The 16,562-nt window shown below is 35.9% G+C and overlaps 1 protein-coding gene and 1 long non-coding RNA gene across 2 annotated transcripts in view; one reads left to right on the forward strand and one right to left on the reverse strand.

The window, feature by feature from the left end:
• Window positions 1-36: 36 nt before the first annotated feature.
• On the forward strand, window positions 37-2,484 carry LOC145660909 (uncharacterized). The gene has a single exon (XM_081726342.1). The coding sequence runs from the start codon at window positions 37-39 to the stop codon at window positions 2,482-2,484; it is 2,448 nt and encodes an 815-aa protein (XP_081582468.1).
• Window positions 2,485-13,006: 10,522 nt separating this feature from the next.
• Window positions 13,007-16,562, reverse strand: part of LOC145694034 (uncharacterized) — a 71,955-nt gene continuing 68,399 nt past the window's right edge. Inside the window, exon 3 of the long non-coding RNA XR_014132895.1 lies at window positions 13,007-13,437. This is a non-coding gene — a long non-coding RNA (uncharacterized LOC145694034). The remainder of the gene's footprint in view (window positions 13,438-16,562) is intronic.

Here is a 16,562-nt window from a genome sequence, read left to right on the forward strand (position 1 = left end):
TTTCATGTATATACGTTCTTTTTAGTTTGTAAGAAGATGCCTAAGTGTTTTGTTTGTCATAGTGACTTAAGAACGAGTCAGTCTCTGTTACTTCATTTAAAATTTTGTCACAAATTAGGTGCCATGAGCCCCTTTCGTTGTGGGGAATCGTTGTGTGGACGCGAATTTGATAACGCCAATTCATTCCGCAAACACTTGCTGAAACACGAAAGAACAAGTACGGGTGGTGATGGGAACCAGCCTTTTCGTGGATACCAAAATGAGGTGTGTCACATCAATGTTGATAGACAGTTGACTGATAATGGTGATATACCAATTGAAACTTCTGTGGAAAGCCTTTCTCTTGAAGATTACCGTGAGGCTGTAAAGGAGGAAGCCCTTCTTTTTATTACTAAACTGTATAGTCAATGTAACTTAACCAGAACTCATATACAAAACCTTTGCGACTGGGTACACGGGTTTATGGGCGGTAGTGTGATGCAACTGCTAAGAGAGAAAATTTTACAAACGCTTCGAGGAAATCATGTTGATGATAATACAGTAACTGAAGTAATGAACATGTTTAGTATAATGTCCAGTCCATTTTATAGCTTGGAAACCGAATATAGGCGATTTGGCATGTTAGAGACAATGGGCAGTTTGATAAAACCAATTGATTATGTTATTGGACAGAAATTATCTTCAAAGAGAAAGAAAGGCGAGGTTTCGGTGGAAACATTACAAGTGCTTGGAAAGTTTGTGCCTATGCGAAAAATGCTTAAACGATTTTTGGAGTTACCGAATGTTCTGTCAACGTTACTCCACTTCAAGAACAGTGCAGAACAAGAGACTGAAGTACTTTTCAGTAGTGTGCAAGGACTGCATTGGAGAAACGAGGTAACGGTTTCTGATGATCGTTTGATATTACCTTTATTTCTTTACTTTGACGATTACGAAATTAACAATCCTTTAAGTGGGCATGCTGGTACAAAAAAGATAGGGGTAGTTTATTATACAATTGCATGTATTCCACCGGAGTTTTTCGCGAAACTAGAGAACATATTTCTCGCCTTACTCTTTCATTCAAATGATAGAAAAACTTTCGGTAATAAAGCAACCTTTTCAATTCTTATTGAAGAGTTGCGTTTCCTAGAATGTGAAGGTATATGTGTAATGTATAATGGTTTAGAAGTACGGATTTATTTTAAGTTGTATGTTATTACAGGTGACAATCTTGGATTGAATTCCGTTCTTGGCTTTACAGAGTCATTTTCTGCTAAGTACCCTTGCAGGTTTTGCCTTACATCAAAAACAGATTTACAGGCGCAGTCAAGAGAAAACGTCCGGAATTTGCGGGACGTTGAGAATTATGAACTACATGTAATTCTCGGAGATGCTTCACAGACAGGAGTAAAAGAGAATAGCACTTGGAACATGTTGCCGAGTTTTCATGTTACCAAAAATTACAGTGTGGACGTGATGCATGATCTTTTGGAAGGGGTGGGGAACTATGATATGATGCATATTTTGAAGTACTACATCAACGAAACACGTCTTTTCACAATGGATATTTTAAACAGTAGGATTTCGGCCTTTGCAAGCATGTCAGATGACGTAAATAAGCCGGCACCTTTATCTTCTGAAAATCTTGAAAAGAATAAATTAAACTTGTCTGCTGCTGAAATGTTATTTCTCATAAGGTACTTCGGTTTGATAATGGGTGACTTAATCTCCGAGGAAAATATCGTTTGGAAATTTTATATTCTGCTAAGAGAAATAACAGTCATATTAACATCAAAAGTTATTCACGTAAACACTTCTGAATTACTTTGTACATTAATTGAAGAACATCATGAGATATACAAATCTTTTTTTCAGGATACATTAAAACCTAAGCATCATCATATGGTTCACTATCCACGTTTAATGCGACATATAGGACCACTTGTTTTCACATGGTGTATGAGGTATGAATCCAAACACCAACCGTCCAAGATTGCTGCCCGTATTGCTTATTGTCGAAAGAATGTTCTAGAAACTATAGGTTTGAAACACCAATTGCAGATATGTTATAAGTTCTTTCAGAAAAACGGTTTTCATATTCAACAAGAAACTGGACCTGGAGCAAAGATATACCTTTCACAAGATCAGAATTTTCCATTGTTTTCAATGTGTTTACCTCCTTCGTTGTTGAAACTTTGTCGGTCAGTAGCTTGGTGCATATACAACGGATTTGTGTTCAAGTGTTGCATGGTAGCGTTCGAAATTCATGAAGATGGTTTAAACTTTTATAATATAAAAAAAATTTTGTTAGACGAAGAGTCGCACATTTTCCTTCTATGTAAGAAAATGAAAACAGTTGGCTATGACAGTCACTACTGTGCATATCATTTGTCTTTCACGCAAGAGTGGATCTGCATACCAGTAAATTTGAATTTTGCAGGGCCTCCTACGTATTATAAGATAATCGATAATGACAACATATATGTTTCTGTTTCGGTATGATTTTGTGTTGCATGTGGGGCAGTGTTTTCTAACATAATCGTAATAGGGCTCGAGCATAAGAAAATGTTTCTTAATCCATGTGATTTTCAGTCAAACAATATTATATCCACTAGTAAAGCATTTGCAATGAAGCATACATTCCTGTACTACTAGATGTTTTGCCTGCATGGTCCTATGGCCACCGAAGTAGGAACTAAACTTTTAAAAAACATGGTTGGTTCTATGTAAATTTTATACTGATTTTTTGTTCGGAATAGAAAAAGGTTACATATCGAGTGTAAGGAAAAGATCGCACAGCTTGGACAGAATCTGACTCTACAGCTGAAATGAAACGAAAATGTCTTACGATATTTTGTCCTCCGAGGTTCCCTTTTGAAGTGACAGACGGGTAAAATTTGGACTATGAGGTAACACCTTGCGGTACTCTGTAGAAACACGTGATATCGGCTTTGGAGTTTAGTTTAAACTTCTTCGTTATCTAAGGTTTTTTAAATCAGTTTCTTTTTTTTTATTTTAACAACAAAATGGCTAGATTTGAAACGGCATGTTTTGTCATGATCTGGGCACAGAAAGCTTCTTTTTGTACGACATTTATTCAATTTGACATTTTAAATGTACGTTTTCATCTCTTCACATTTTCCCGCCACATTTCAGACCTTTTGCTGCATCCCATATTCCATACTTTTATTTTTAAAAAAAGAAGAAGAAAAAGAAAAATGACAAAGAGCTTTGAAGTTAGGTACCTTCGTTTGAAGTACGGCACTTTCCTCTACTCCACGATAAACACCATTCCAAAGTCGCTGCTATCAAGTGTTGTTACGGACAACCCGTGCGATATTGCCATATCGACCAAAGTTTACCGGTCTCTCCCTTCCAAAAGGGGGCCTTAAAGGGCAACTTTATAAAGACATTTTCGTATCGTTTTAGCTGTAGAATCAAGTCTGTCTGCCTGTACTACCTTTTCCTTACACCCGATATATATAAAACCGCTTTGGAAAAGGAATCCGTGTACCCAGTCGCAAAAGTTTGTATGGGTTCGGGTTCCTTCATAAGAATGTAACTTGGATTTGCTAATGAAAAGAATTTAGTGTTACCGAAATGGGTTTAAAACAAAAGTTAAACAATATTGCGTGAAAGGAAGGTAAATCGTTGTCTGCCATTTTTAATTCTAAGTATTTTTTTTAATTGGGAAGGATGTCATGTGACACTAAGTTTAAACTACTAAAAATATATTTATGAAAGCAGTTTTTAATGGGTTTCTGCAATTCTAATATAAATGTGTCAAAGTCAAGAACCGTATCTTGGGAAGGTGTCCCTCTTAAGAAAAACATATGATGCCATTAAATTCCGATTAATATTATATGGTAGTATGATGTGTCGTACGTCGAAAAGAATAGCTTTTATTGATTGCAAATACATTGCTAGTGGTCATAATATTTCTTCATTCAAAATCTCACTGAATTACATAAACCATTTACTATAACCTTTACTGAGTTCAAACTATACTTTGTTCTAATTTTAGAGTTGAAAATATGCTATTGGACGTAAGATTGAATCTAGGACGTCAGCCTGACGATTCCTGTTCTGATCCTTGGTGCACTAACAAAATTTTTACTCCTTAAAATGTAGATACTTGCAGGAGCTGCCCCAATTTCTTTGTTATACATTTTGTCTCCTCATTTTATTTTAAACTTATAAAAATAAGGAAAGTTTCTAGGAGAAATCGAATACTATTAAGGAATGAAAACCACAGGCGTGACGTCGCGAAAATCAAATGCCATTAACTCTTAAAAAGAGGTAGGTACGGAAACATGTAGCGAACCTATGATAGAACATGAATCAGTAGATATTCTTTCGTATTGTAACGTTTATATTATGTGTTACGAAACGTTACGCTAACGATGGTTCTAATTATTGTCCCTTGTATTTAAGTATTTTATTTGTTCTTGTGCCTTTTCTTACAAGTCTTATTACTGCTTAGCAAATACTTTCGTATTATTGTTAGATGCAAATAATGCATATTGTACCAAGAAAATAATTTCAGAAAATGTAAAATAATAATAATTACTTCTAACGAAAATATTCGTCGTGAAATTGTGTCGTTTGTAATCCAGTCTGTGTGGGCATTTAATGTAAAGTTTTGTTTGCGTTTATCATGTTAAATAATGTCTTGTGTATGATGGGGTACTCAGTTTCCGCAGTGTCTGTACAGTAAAATTCCGGCAGATGGCTCCTCGTGCATCACTTGGTGGTCAATGCTTAAGCGACTTTGTGCTAGAAGATCACGTTTAATTTTTGCATATATTTCCACTCGTGTGTTTCGTGATGGCAGTTTCGCTTGAGTGTTACGTTTAATTTTTGCATATATTTCCACTCGTGTGTTTCGTGATGGCAGTTTCGCTTGAGTGTTGTATACTGTTAAATCCTCGGCCCTTGAAGTTGATTTCCATTCTGAAGAAGAAAATGTTACACGGTGCAGAGTTGGGTAAATCCGATGGAAAGTTAGTAGTATAATTTTTTTCACAGTCTTTACAGCAAGTCTCTACACAGCCTTTACAGTAATCCTCCCATGTTCTCTTCGTGGTACAAAATCCTACGCCGATTGACGGGTATCCTGAACGGACATTATTTTCAACCGATGTTCTGTCACTTTTAACATGCTCTTACGTTTGACCATGGCCTAAAGCATCTTTTCCAAATGTTGACTTCAACATTTCATGTGTTTCTGAAGCAGATTTTCTAGCTTTACCTAGTTTCATAAATTTCGTCACCTTCAATTTCGCTGTTACTCAGCGCATAACTGGGGGAAGATACGCTTAAAAACTAAATGCGACTTCCTAGGACAAAGCCGCTTAGGGTACTGACTCACAAAGGATGTACGAGGAATTGCTTGGTGGTGTTTAATCATTCTAGCTTAAACTTCACGAGCTGCAAAACTATTCTGAAAACTTTTCAGTACTCCGTTATATACGGTACACTTTAGAAAGAAAGAAAAAAAAATTGAGAGATTAAATGACATTAGAAATACGCACTACCAACTCCAAAAAGCTTTTTGAAAAATATGTAATAATAAAATGATAAGGAAAATTCAGTTAACATAGCGAAACACTAATTCAGTTCAATCTTCTGAACTTTATTTTATGCATGTTTCCGTATTATTTATCAAACGTAGGAAGAAACACATTTATTATGATGTAGATATTGACACTAGGAACTACATGGTAGTTACAAAATTTTCCATTTAAAAAAAGCAGTCTTGTAACATGTTTTGTATTTTTTTCATATTATTTACATTTTTAATGCAAACGGTTACCAAGTTTCAAAAGAATTGTGTATATTTGTTAAGTCGTACTCTTTTTTTTTTTCTTCTTGGTTTTCTGTCTAAGAAAAAACTTAGCAGTTTTGGTTGAAAAATGATTTATTGTATCAGTATTAGGAATGTGGAAAATAAATTAAAAATAAGTGCAATATGATCTTACAACAATAAAGCATTAGTGTTAAATTCATTAATAATAAAACGAATCAGCCATAAATCGTAATATAATATATTCATTATCAGTAAAACAGTAAGTCTGCGTCTAATGGAATAATACATATATATATTTGTTTTCTTCTGATTCCTGTTCTGTGTGAATCAGTTTAAGCACAAATACTTGCCACTAAATTTTCAAGTTTGAATTTAGAATGTGAAATGAATCAGCATTTAATTTCATTTGATATTCATTTACATGCTCCTTACTAGAATCAATATATTTCTTGCTTGTATGCATACCGAAGTCGTAAGGAAATGAACTTTAGAACACTAACTCCTCTACTATGATTGACAGAGTTGATGTACCATATTCCGCTCAAGGGAGTAAAACTTTCAAATTTGAATATTTCATAGTTTTGTGTTGAAACGTAACGGATATGGTGGAGGCGGATTGTCCTGCGAAGAACGTTTTTCTTTGTAGTTTTAAGGACTTTACGAGGACCAGGGTATTCAAAGTTCATTTTCCTGCGAATTCGAGTTCTGAATCACCGTGTATATATGTGTATTGTATTAAGTGAATCTTGATTCTTCAAAACTTCTAGTTTATGTAATTGGGGCAATTCTTAGTATCCAAATTAGAATTATATCTTGTCTAACAGTCTGGTTGTACACCTGACAGCATCTTCAGATAGAGAAAAATAGGATGGGAAAAGAATGGATTACAAAATTGAATACTTCGAGTTCTTCTCAATTTCCTTACCCATTATTTGCCATCTTATTTCCTCTCTCAGAAGATGGTGTCAGATGTACACTGAAACTGTAAGATGAAAAATAATTCTAATTTGGACACATCATCAATATGTGTCTTCCGTGTTCAGTTACTTGGAATAACTGTTATTTAGTAACATCCACATTTTATAAAATACGTGTAAAAATATTAAGAAAGAAATGTAAATCAAAAGTATGTGGTATATTTTCATTGCATTGATTAAAAGATTTATATACTTTCATAACTGCATTATTGTAAAGTTCCTTTTTTGGTATTACTGTGCTGCATTTCTAATTTTTCTGTAATGTATACTTGATTAAAGGAAAATAAAAGTAGTTGTTATAAATGCTGTGTAATTTCTGATCTACATTGCATACCACCTCAGTTCCATTGTTATAGAAACAACACTGCATGGTTACGATAGCTATAAACACACCACCTTGATTCTGCTTCATATCAAACTTTACAGAAGATAAGACAAAAGTATTATTAGAAACATTTCCATTATCCATTTAAAGAAGTATTGAAATGGTTACTGGAACTGTTTCTAATAATACCTTTGTGGTGGTGTGTTTATGCGTGTTGTTTCTATAACAATTCCGAAATTGTTCCACACACTATGCTAGATTGTTCTGTCAACAATCTAGAATGGTAACAGCAAACATACTTTATCTTCAATATTACAATACGGCATGGCTACCATAGCAATATAATATGGTTATAGTACCTATGCAGGTTGTTCCATCTACCATCTTACATGGCTGCTTCAACAAGACGTTCTTGTTCACATAGCCATACCGTATTGTAGATATAGTCATATAATATTGCAACTACAGCAATATAGTATGGTTACATCAAGTATAAAATTTGGTGCACCTACCCTGCTATATGGTTGTCTCAATAAGACAGTATTGTTAAAATAGCCATACGGTATTGTACGTACTGTAATTTAGTCTTGCAAATACAACAATATATAATGGTTACAATGACTATACGGTATGGTTGTCCAACCATCTAGTATCTTTGCAATACCTATACGGTATAGTATTCGAACGAATATGGTATTGTAGGCAGAGCTATAAAGGTATAGTTGGGATGTAGCTGTATTGTAATCTGCATGGTAATATTGACTATTAACTCCGATTATAGTTAAATTTACAATACAGAAATATGGTACTATTGCACATATGTATGGTAACAATAACCCGGATTTAATAGCCATACCTGTATGCTATTACTGGCCATAAGCATAGCTGTCCCTATATAAGCAATACTATTCTGGTATTATTAACCATTTAATGGTTATGCCAACTATACCATTTTTTAGGGTGTACCCATATGTTATGAAAGGTAATGGACCCCTGTATACGCCCATATAACTATATAAGGTAATAACACCTCATCCAAGGGGATAAATTAGGTCAAAAACCTCCGAAAATTTAAATTTTTGGCAATTTTTTACCCATGAAAGGGAACGACATAGACACCCAATACTAATAGAGGTACATACTATGGTCCTAGGCTACCACACCCAATTTTTAGATTTGGCAATTTCCAAAATTTAAGGGGGGTGGTCCTATGTACCCCTGCCAAAATTTAGGGGGTGGGCCAAGGTACCCCTGCCAAAATTTAGAGGGGGTGGTCCTAGGTACCCCTCGGTCATTGACTCCGGGCCAAGGTCATTGACCTTTGACCTATGACGTCATAAAAATTTTTGCTGACTCGACTAGATATACGTCGGGGACTACTACTCCAACCCCCTAAAATTAAATTATCTGTTTTTTTACTATTTTATTAAATTTTTATAAATTTTATGCTATTTTTGGTACAATTTATGGTGATTTTATGAATTTTATACAATTTTTGGTGATTTTTCTTACATTTTGCTATTTTTATAGTAATTTTCAGTGTTGCCATCCAACAAAAAATTATTGTAAAATATTTTTGATAATATACTTTGATATCTAAGAGGGTAACACTTGATGGGAACACACAAATGGTTAACAATACAAAGGTTACTTACCGTTCTTCCCAAGCCTCTAAGAAACTTGTTCCTTCCCTTTCTTTTTCCTCCCTGAAGTGGTGAAGAATACCTGAATGAGCTTGAGGAGATGCCAAGAGAGGTTTATGATAATCTTAAATAGAACTGGTGTTTGTATTCAAGAAACTAATTGGAAATGGTTGAAGGAAGAAGACACATATGGTGACAGAATGTTGGGTTCTAAGGTCAGGTAACCACTGGGGGAAAGGAGCAGGAAGAGGGGGAGGGACCAGTTATGGACCAATATCAGCTCAAAATTCTCCCCTGGGGTCCCGGAAATAGGGGGTGGGAGATGTGTAAATGTGAAGAATACACTATTGTGTAAATGACATAGGATGACAGGTAAGAGGGTGGGAAGTTGAGAAGATGTAGAGTATCTTTTGACGGCATGTAAAGAAAGGAATAGTGCCAGGTGGTATGAATGTTGGTGGTGCAGATGGTTGGGGTGAAGTGAGAAGTCCTTTCTTGAGTAAAAAAACCCTCTTTAATTGGCTTGTCACTTGTCAAACAGTTTGTAAATGACCCTGCTATCTGAGGTTAGGGAAGATCGACCCTTCTTTACCTGAGTTTGAATAGATTAAAGAGAGAATAAAATCATTACCTGAGGTGAGTCTTCCTTCTTTCTTTTGCAGGAAGATTTCAAACAAGATTTCTTTAACATATTTTTGCATAAATAAGTTTAATTTTTTAAAAATTAGATTAATGAACTAATTATTCATGAATATTAATTAATTGGTAATGAAAGGGTTAGAAAGAATGATTTTTTCGTATTTAACGTTTATTTTAGAGGTATATTGTGATATGTATAGTATAGAGTAGTACATATTGTACATAAATGTATCAGATATTGTGGGAGGAAACGGACGCAACTAAGAAATAAGGTCATTCCATCCAGGAGTAAGTATAACATTTAATTTTGGAGCAATAATATAGATGTAGTAGCCCATACGCTAGTTTTAAAAGTAAGGGCGGGTATTCGTGCAAGCGTCCATTGCGTTCTTTGCTTGTGATTTCTATGGATAGTCAACAGCAAGTTGTGTTACACGTAGAATCGTATTTAAACAACTTTCTCCATTGGCTATTCAGCCACATCGTAACCATAGAACGCAATGGACGCTTGCATGAAAATCCGCCTTAATCCTTGTGAAATCGTTTGGTTACTAAGGTAAAACACTGTAAAAAGTTGTATCCATAAAATTAGTTTACATTCACCCCAATGTGCTTATTATTTAGTTAACTTTTATATGCAACTTTATCTATTAACTTTCATGACAATTAATCATTTATTTATCGTAAGCATTTTCTTTCTTTCCTTATTATATTATCTTATTATTATACAATAATTACTTATTTACTTCTATAATCATACTATTCAGCTTCCTTTAAATTTATTAAATTTATAACTAATATTTATAATTCGTATTCACTTTCAGACATAATCTACCCAGGAAATATATCACAACATCCAGGATACCTCATGTTAACTACGTCGATACTCCTTGAACAGTCTATAATATATCAAGTAATAGATATCTGCTTGCTATTCCTTGTAACCCTTGTATACTCTCTACTGATAACTTAGCAATAAACATATGTTAACTTTTACTTTGTGTTCTTTCTCCAACCTTAAATCTAATGGAGTTTTAAGAGATATTCAAAAATAACTTCGAATGCTTCCAATACTATAAGGTAACCAAGAAATTTCTATCGCTTTTTCACTCACTATCTTTGAACTTTGATATGTCACCTAAGACGTACTTGGAAGATTAAAAATAGTCTCCATCAGCATCGACGATCTTCTGCCAACGTTCTGGAAGGCCATGGATTCCATCGCGGTACAACTTGGTGGACCGTGAAGCGAAGAGGGTATCAAGTGCATTTTGCACCTCTACTAGGGATTTGAACTGGCGTCCTCTAAGGTGATTATCCAAGCAATGGAACAGTTAATAATCTGACGCTGCAACATCCGGGGAGTATGGCGGATGCAATAGTGTTTCCCATCCAAGGCGTAAATTGGTGTCCCTGCTAATCCTATTAACTGGGCCCTTAGCGTTGTCCTGAACAGGAGGACCCCTTTTGCGATTCAGAATTGCTGGCTCCAGAGTTTTCAGTTTTTCTTGAACATGGGTCAATTACTGACTACACATTTTCATTGATGCTCTGACCAGCTGGTAGCAGTTCCCGATGCACGATGCTGCGACCAGTCCACCAAATTTACATGAGGACTTTCTTGTGGTTCAGTGCTTGTTTCGGCTGTTTTGGAACCGGTTCATGGGATGCTAACCAATTATGAAGGCGCCATGGAGCTTCGTACATGACGCATTTCTCATTACATGTCAACACCCTATCCAGAAATGGCTTCTTCCTCAGACAAGACAGCAAAGAAACACAGGTGTCTGCTCGCATTGCCTTCTGGCCCAGAGTCAGATTATGTGGGACCCATCGACCCAACTTGTGGTGCTTCCCAATTTGGTGGAAGTGCTGCCGAATGGTTTCTACATTTACATTGAATTGTAGTCCGAGTTCCTCACATGTCTGTCCACTGTTTGCCTCAATTGCTGCCTGAAGATCTTAATTTTGTACCTGTGTTGGTCTTCCGGCGCGTCGTACGTCTTCGAGTGTTTCGTCATCGTTCTTAAATTTGTTAAACCACCGCATCACTCTGCGCGTGGACACGACACCCTCACTAAAGACCTGGTATATCTTCCGCTACGCTGCAACGGCGTTTGACCCCAGTTTGAACTCGTACAGGCATACACGCCCTTATGATGCTCTCTGGAGGTCCCATGTTCACTCTGTCCTTACGCAAGTTCCCGGTGTAACTGAGCTGCCATAACTAGGTAATATGTTATATATACCCACACTAACAACTGACCTTCGCCTTATCTTCATTCCCGTTCAACTCACGGTGTGAGGGCAATTGAACACAGACCTACACAAAAATCAGCAGAACTTTTGGTTACCTTTATGGCATTTCGACTTGGGCTTCTGTAAACTTTCTCAGTTAATAAAGCGTACTTTAGAGACTTTATTTTGCGAATAGAAGGATCGAGCCCTTCGAAGGGGAAAAATTGATTTCTTAAGCTGATATGTTGATTTCGTTTCGGTTAAACAAGAAACAACTTTACTTGGAATTTAATGTCCCCTTGAATCAGCCAGTAAATATACTATGCTGTAATCTATTAAACCTGCAGACACTGTTTTAAATGAAATATCAAGTTGTTTCTTGGTTTTAAAATAAAATAATTTTATTCAATGGTGACTCAATTCATCCATACATATTTTACAATAAATTAACTTGCAGTACAATAAAATTTTCTTAAAATTTTCTTTTTGTTTTTCACGGGTTTCTAATTACAGTAAGTAATCTTCGCACGTTGTCTTCGTACATTATAAATATATTACGTATCAATGACTTTCAAACATGTTATATATCACTGACTTTTCAGGGAATAATATTTCACAAAAAGAGAACTTCAACAAAATTAAATTGAACAAAACAATATAATAAACATAATATAAAATAAATAACTGTGATTCTGCAATGCATTTAGTGCCAGCACACTCACATAGAGACAGTAGTATGTGAAATGAATTTCCACCTTCCTCCGTCTGTTGGCACAATTGGCAAGGTTTCTAGCCAGGGTTGCAGACCAGATTAGACACTGTCCGCCTTACGCAGAGTTGTTTTGCCGTATGATTAGCGTCACACTAAAGGCCTGACCACTGCAAGAAACATATGTTAATTGAACTCTTTAGTAAAGCACTAATCTTGCGTCAGAACAACTCTGCATAAGGCCCCGTAAACCTACCATCACAGGTCTGATCCACAGTTTCACATGTGAGAAAGCTCTTGTGATTGTCCAAGCCAGAAGTTGACGCTCGTTTTCGAGATTACATTAACTCATATGAGTGAGGTATGAACCAACACTGTCTTGTTAGAAAAAGACATTTACTTGATGGTACAGGAACACAACAGAACGGGTTAGGTGATGCTGCCCTGACCAATGTTCTCCCTATGAACACCAAAAGCGAAGAGTTATTGTACGCTATGATTCCCATACTTATGATTAGCATTGGTAATAAATATCTGACGCTACTGTAAGGTACCGCTTGCTCGCAAACACCGTTTACGCAAATGAGCATCACTAGCAAGGAAGTAGAACCGGTACTCATTACTACACTTGAAATACTGGCGAATTCATCTTTGCAACTGCTTCTTTTGCGACATTTTTGGAAGTAGGTTATGGTTGCTGATGCTTCTAGCTGACATTCTGGGTACGACATTGGTCCTAATTTATGTGACTAGTCAATATGTGAACCGCAATGAGAGCTCATCTGATATGGCAATTCAAGCGTGCCAGGTCCTGTACAATCAGAAAGTGGATTGATGTGCATGTCCGCCTTCTGCGCACCAACGGCGTCAACACTGATACACAGCAGTCACTTTCCGTGCAACGTAAGATGCTGCGGAACGACCACTCGATTCCCGTACAGTACGGTGTGGTCTGTTCATGCTTGAACTGGGCTTGCATGTGCCGTCTTGGTTATATCTTCAACGTCCATTCTTAGTTTGTTGCAAAGTATGGTACTGAAAACATTAGACCACTCATTTGGCACAACACCAATTCCAGGTACGAGCTCACAATTTCCACGGCTCCTTCTGAATTTCTATTAGTGAAATTACAAAAATTTATTAATTTCTGTATTAGTAACAATAAAAAACTGAATGCTAATTTTACTGCCTACGATTATAATTAGCTAGAAGAAAATTCTACCACGTTCAATGATTTTCCCTAAGAAAACAAAAACTAAGGTTGTTCTCTCTCTTTCTCTCTCGTTATATATATATATATATATATATATATATATATATATATATATATATATATATATTAGGGAGGGCCGAAAAAAAACTTTTATTTTTTTTAAAAGTCTCTATAGCGCAGAAAAGTTGCCTTTCGTACTGATTAGAAAAATTAAGAAAAAAATTGAAACCGGTTAACATCTGTTCGCGCATCGCAGTTAAAGTTTACCAAAAATGTCGAAAATCTTGTAATTTTTAATTTCTTTTGTCTTATAAATAAATAATATTTAATCGATTCCATAATTTATTTTCGTTAGTATAAATTGTAGTAAAGTATAAAAATAGTTACAGTATGTTGTTTTGTTTTGTTTTATGTTTTCCAATTGCCAAACTAACTAACTAACTCTATGGCCTATGGAACCCGGAGATTCAATGCCGCATTCACAAAAGCTCTCCACTGACTTCTATCCTTAGCTAACTGCATCCAGTTTCTACTTTGTATTCCAATCTCTGCGAGATCCATCTTAATATTGTCCTCCCATCTGCGCCTAGGTCTTCCTAATGGTTGTTTTCCGATTGGTCTTCCACTCAAGACTTTGAAAACGTTTCTACTTTCTTCCATTCTAGCTACATGACCCACCCACCTAAGCCTCCTAGAATGACGACCCTAACAATGTTGGGTAGACCATATAAATTATGTAGTTCCTCATTATGAAGTTTCCGCCATTCCCCATTCCCGTTCCTTTTGGGTCCGAATATTCGTCTCAGGATCTTGTTCTCAAATACTTTCACCTATGTTCTTCCCTCAGAGTAAGTGACCATGTTTTCAGCCATACAAAACAACAGGCATGATTATTGTTTTGTATATTTTAAGCTTCAAATTCCTCGACAGAATTCGCGACGACAAGAGATTTTGAACCGAATAGTAACACGAATTCCCTGCTTTTAGTCGACATTTCATTTCTTCGTGAATATGATTTTCGTCTGTTACTTATTGATCCAAGATATTTGAAAGTATCCACCTTATCAAAAGTATTATTTAATATTTTAACGCATCTATAATTTGCTGTATTACGGTCCCGCCGCACTTCCATGTATTTAGTTTTCTCTGCATTTACTTCTAAACCCATATCCCTGCAAGCGTTTAATAAGATCTCTGCATTTCTTTCTATGCAATTGCACTTTACTGAATTTTTCTTTTTTTCCATCTTTCTTTCTTTCTTTCTTTCTTTCTTTTTTTCTTCTTTTTTTATACAAAAAAAGACTTTTTCATACTTTATGCCTGGGTTAATTTTGCACATATGCGTTAAATGATTGGTTTAAAAAACAAGCAGATTGACAGGGAAATATTTCACCGCAGTCCGACAATTTACTGGATTTAATCCCACTTCCCCTCACCTTCTGCAAGATAGCTTGACTTTGAGAGTGTTCAAGCATTGTTGCTGAATGCTGAACGCTGCAAGTTTTGACACGCATTCCGTGTCCGTCACATCCTCGTCATTTCAGTGAAGCCATATCTAGCATCTTGGTGCTAGATCTAGCATAATTCACATGCATTTAGCATCTAGCATCTTGACTTTAGCATCTTGGCCAAATCTGGCATAATTTCATTCTTCCCTCCGATGAACAGAAAAAGAACGAAAATTTAGATGGTTCATGGACCGTAGGCAATTATTTTTCTTAGTTGAAGCGATGGTTGGAACAATGAGACCAGTCAGTATTTCCGCGGTTGTAATTTATTGTTGAATTCAGAGGAATGTTCAAAAATAGCAAAACGTGACTACAAAACATATTTGCTTAACCATAGTTTTATTACTGTCAACTGAAACCTGAATGTTTGGATATCTGGGATGTTTGTGTCCCTTTCAATTTACAAGTTGAGAGGGGAGGGATATGAGCGTCAGTGGACAGCTAGTAATACACTAAAACAAATGCTTCAGGCCTGTGTCGGAAGCGGCATGTTGTGTATATATTTCTTAAAATGTTATCCATTCATAAAACATAAATTCGACCTTCCTCCCCTATAATGTGTCATTTACCAATTTATTTCATCATTCCTTCATTATTTCATTATTATTTCATTAGACAGCGTCATATTAGCTTGGTACATAAATACAGTTGAAACACTTCATTAAAATAATGAAGATAAGTAGGGGGCGGATCTTTAAAATTAGTTAGGAAAGATAATTTGAAAATCTGGCATAATTTACAAAAATCTAGCATAATTCAGACCCGTGTTTGGCATCATCGCGAGTCTCGAGTGTGGCAACCCTGCGTCATTTCCTCACTTACGAGGGAACCTATCCAAATGTAACTCTGACTTCGAGTCGAGACTACTACGACCGTTGAATACTTTGTCCCAAGAGAACATAACACGAAAAGAGATACATCCTCGATCTGAACCGTTGCGGAGATATAAGCATGAAAATTTAGAAATTGAGCTCGGGAAAAAAATGATAACCAAAAGGGGTGGGAGACTAGCCAAAATAGTGAACGTACTAGAAGGTGGCGTTTCATAGAATATTGGCACACAAAATACTTTGTGACAACACAATATTGATTTGCAGCAATATGCAATTTATTGGAAGAACGTGTGGATGAAATATAAGTAAACAAAACTATGTCCAAAGAAAATAGATATACAATTTCGCATGTACGTGTTGGTATATTTACAGAATGTTACTTCAATAAAGGAAACATATATTGCGCTAGACAAAATGAAAACAAATGTCGTAAAATTCAATGAAAACAGACCCATTGCCTTTTGAACTTCTCACCCTGCACTACAGTTGCGATTGACAATGTATCCTTTCTCTTCTAGAACACGAAATTCAATGGTCATGGTCATTCTATGGTCCATTGGTCATTCGAAGTTACACTTATACTTGGATAAGTTCCGTTGTGTGACTCTGTGAAAGAACAATTTACTATACTTCAATACCTTGCACTTTTAAACGCGTTTTTCTGTTCTGTTATTGTCGCAACCTAA

The sequence above is a fragment of the Thermobia domestica genome, chromosome 9, assembly GCF_964235325.1.
Source record: "Thermobia domestica chromosome 9, izTheDome1.hap1.1, whole genome shotgun sequence".
In the NCBI taxonomy this organism is placed as follows: Eukaryota; Metazoa; Arthropoda; class Insecta; order Zygentoma; family Lepismatidae; genus Thermobia; species Thermobia domestica.